This window comes from Ambystoma mexicanum, chromosome 4q (genome assembly GCF_040938575.1).
Source record: "Ambystoma mexicanum isolate Mex_15411 chromosome 4q, UKY_AmexF1_1, whole genome shotgun sequence".
NCBI lineage: Eukaryota > Metazoa > Chordata > Amphibia > Caudata > Ambystomatidae > Ambystoma > Ambystoma mexicanum.
In genome coordinates this window covers 1,289,791,433-1,289,795,190 of record NC_090928.1, presented here as the reverse complement: position 1 = coordinate 1,289,795,190, position 3,758 = coordinate 1,289,791,433, and the positions used below count along the sequence as shown (strand labels likewise).

The window sequence follows — 3,758 nt, the reverse complement described above, 5'->3', positions numbered from 1 at the left end:
GAGCCATTACCAAAACCCACCAATGCCCAGCCCTACCAATGTGCACTACGGCCAGCCTTTACAAGAGCCATTACTGACCCCTAGCAATGCCCACCCCTACCAGCCTCTACAGAGGCCATTGCCAAAACTGCCAATGCCCATGCCTGCCAGCCTCTACAGGATTCACTACCGAGACCCACCAATGCCCCCCTCTACTGGCCTCTACAGGAGCCATTATCAAGGTCCACCAATGCCCACTCCTACCAGCTTCTAAAGGATCCATTACCAAAACCCACTAATGCCCACCCCTACCAGCCTCCACAGGAGCCATTACCAAGGTCCACCAATGCCGAATCCTACCAGCCTCTATAGGAGCCATTACCAAAACCCACCAATGCCAAACCCTACCAGCCTCTACAGGAGCCATTACCAAAACCCACCAATGCCCACCCCTGTCAGCCTCTATAGGAGCCATTACCAAGGTCCACCAATGCCGAACCCTTCCAGCCTCTACAGAAGCCATTACCAAAACCCAACAATGCCAAACCCTTCCAGCCTCTACAGGAGCCATTACCAAAACCCACCAATGCCCACCCCTACCAGCCTCTACAGGAGCCATTACCAAGGTCCACCAATGCCGAACCCTACCAGCCTCTACAGGAGCCATTACCAAAACCCACCCAATACCCAACCCTACCAGCCTCTACAGGAGCCATTACCAAAACCCACCAATGCCGAACCCTACCAGCCGCTACAGGAGCCATTACCAAAACCCACCAATGCCCACCCCTACCAGCCTCTACAGGAGCCATTACCAAGGTCCTCCAATGCCAAACCCTTCCAGCCTCTACAGGAGCCGTTACCAAAACCCACCCCTACCAGCCTCCACAGGAGACATTACCAAAGTCCACCAATGCTGGCCCCTACTAGCCTCTACAGGAGCCATTACCAAAGTCCACCAATGCCCACCCCTACCAGCCTCTACAGGAGCCATTACCAAAACCCACCAATGCCTACCCCTACCAGCCTCTACAGGAGCCATTACCAAAACCCACCAATGCCAAACCCTACCAGCCACTACAGGAGCCATTACCAAAACTCACCAATGCCCACCCCTGCCAGCCTCTACAGGAGCCATTACCGAGGTCCACCAATGCCGAACCCTTCCAGCCTCTACAGGAGCCATTACCAAAACCCACCAATGCCCACCCCTACCAGCCTCTACAGGAGCCATTACCAAGGTCCACCAATGCCGAACCCTACCAGCCTCTACAGGAGCCATTACCAAAACCCACTGATGCCGAACCCTACCAGCCGCTACAGGTACCATTACCAAAACCCACCATTGCCCACCCCTACCAGCCTCTACAGGAGCCATTACCAAGGTCCACCAATGCCGAACCCTTCCAGCCTCTACAGGAGCCATTACCAAAACCCACCAATGCCCACCCCTACCAGCCTCTACAGGAGCCATTACCAAAGTCCACCAATGCCGGCCCCTACTAGCCTCTACAGGAGCCATTACCAAAGTCCACCAAGGCCCACCACTACCAGCCTCTACAGGAGCCATTACCAAAACCCACCAATGTCCACGCCTACCAGCCTCTACAGGAGCCATTACCAAGGTCCACCAATGCCGAACCCTACCAGCCGCTACAGGAGCCATTACCAAAACCCACCAATGCCCACCCCTACCAGCCGCTTCAGGAGCCATTACCAAAACCCACCAATGCCCACCCCTGTCAGCCTCTATAGGAGCCATTACCAAGGTCCACCAATGCCGAACCCTTCCAGCCTCTACAGAAGCTATTACCAAAACCCAACAATGCCGAACCCTTCCAGCCTCTACGGGAGCCATTACCAAAACCCACCAATGCCCACCCCTACCAGCCTCTACAGGACCCATTACCAAGGTCCACCAATGCCGAACCCTACCAGCCTCTACAGGAGCCATTACCAAAACCCACCCAATGCCCAACCCTACCAGCCTCTACAGGAGCCATTACCAAAGCCCACCAATGCCGAACCCTACCAGCCGCTACAGGAGCCATTACCAAAACCCACCAATGCCCACCCCTACCAGCCTCTACAGGAGCCATTACCAAGGTCCTCCAATGCCGAACCCTTCCAGCCTCTACAGGAGCCATTACCAAAACCCACCCCTACCAGCCTCTACAGGAGCCATTACCAAAGTCCACCAATGCTGGCCCCTACTAGCCTCTACAGGAGCCATTACCAAAGTCCACCAATGCCCACCCCTACCAGCCTCTACAGGAGCCATTACCAAAACCCACCAATGCCCACCCCTACCAGCCTCTACAGGAGCCATTACCAAAACCCACCAATGCCAAACCCTACCAGCCTCTACAGGAGCCATTATCAAAACCCACCAATGCCCACCCCTGCCAGCCTCTACAGGAGCCATTACCAAGGTCCACCAATGCCGAACCCTTCCAGCCTCTACAGGAGCCATTACCAAAACCCAACAATGCCGAACCCTTCCAGCCTCTACAGGAGCCATTACCAAAACCCACCAATGCCCACCCCTACCAGCCTCTACAGGAGCCATTACCAAGGTCCACCAATGCCGAACCCTACCAGCCTCTACAGGAGCCATTACCAAAACCCACTGATGCCGAACCCTACCAGCCGCTACAGGTGCCATTACCAAAACCCACCATTGCCCACCCCTACCAGCCTCTACAGGAGCCATTACTAAGGTCCACCAATGCCGAACCCTTCCAGCCTCTACAGGAGCCATTACCAAAACCCACCAATGCCGGCCCCTACCAGCCTCTACAGGAGCCATTACCAAAGTCCACCAATGCCGGCCCCTACTAGCCTCTACAGGAGCCATTACCAAAGTCCACCAAGGCCCACCCCTACCAGCCTCTACAGGAGCCATTACCAAAACCCACCAATGTCCACGCCTACCAGCCTCTACAGGAGCCATTACCAAGGTCCACCAATGCCGAACCCTACCAGCCGCTACAGGAGCCATTACCAAAACCCACCAATGCCCACCCCTACCAGCCGCTTCAGGAGCCATTACCAAAACCCACCAATGCCCACCCCTTCCAGTCTCTACAGGAGCCATTACCAAAACCCACCAATGCCCACCCCTACCAGCCTCTACAGGAGCCATTACCAAGGTCCACCAATGCTGAACCCTATCTGCCGCTACGGGAGTCATTGCCAAAATCCACCAATGCCCACCGCTACCAGCCTCTACAGGTGCCATTACCAAAACCCACCAATGCCCACCCCTACCAGCCTCTACAGGAGCCATTACCAAAACCCACCAATGCCCACCCCTGCCAGACTCTACAGGAGCCATTACCAAAACCCACCAATGCCCTCCCCTACTGGCCTCTACAGGAGCCATTATCAAGGTCCACTAATGCCCACTCCTACCAGCTTCTAAAGGATCCATTACCAAAACCCACCAATCCCACCCCAACCAGCCTCTACAGGAGCCACTACCAAGGTCCACCAATGCCAAACCCTACCAACCTCTACAGGAGCCATATCAAGGTCCACCAATGCCAACCCCTGCCAGCCTCTACAGGAGCCATTACCAAAACCCACCAATGCCCACCCCTCCTGGCTTCTACAGGAGCCATTACCAAGGTCCACCAATGCCGAACCCTACCACCCGCTACAGGAGCCATTACCAAAGCCCACCAATGTCCACCCCTACCAGTCTCTACAGGAGCCATTACCAAGGTCACCAATGCCAAACCCTACCAGACTCTACAGGAGCCATTACCAAGGTCCAC

The 3,758-nt window shown here is 55.3% G+C and overlaps 1 protein-coding gene across 1 annotated transcript; it reads left to right on the top strand.

The window, feature by feature from the left end:
- The first annotated feature begins 469 nt into the window (after positions 1-469).
- Positions 470-2,698, top strand: LOC138467381 (uncharacterized). Its single transcript, XM_069607337.1, has one exon. The coding sequence runs from the start codon at positions 470-472 to the stop codon at positions 2,696-2,698; it is 2,229 nt and encodes a 742-aa protein (XP_069463438.1).
- Positions 2,699-3,758: the final 1,060 nt, after the last annotated feature.

What these genes read in the sequence shown, in the direction of transcription:
- LOC138467381 (XM_069607337.1), top strand. Translation starts at nt 470, where the DNA reads ATGCCGAACCCTTCCAGCCTCTACAGAAGCCATTACCAAAACCCAACA.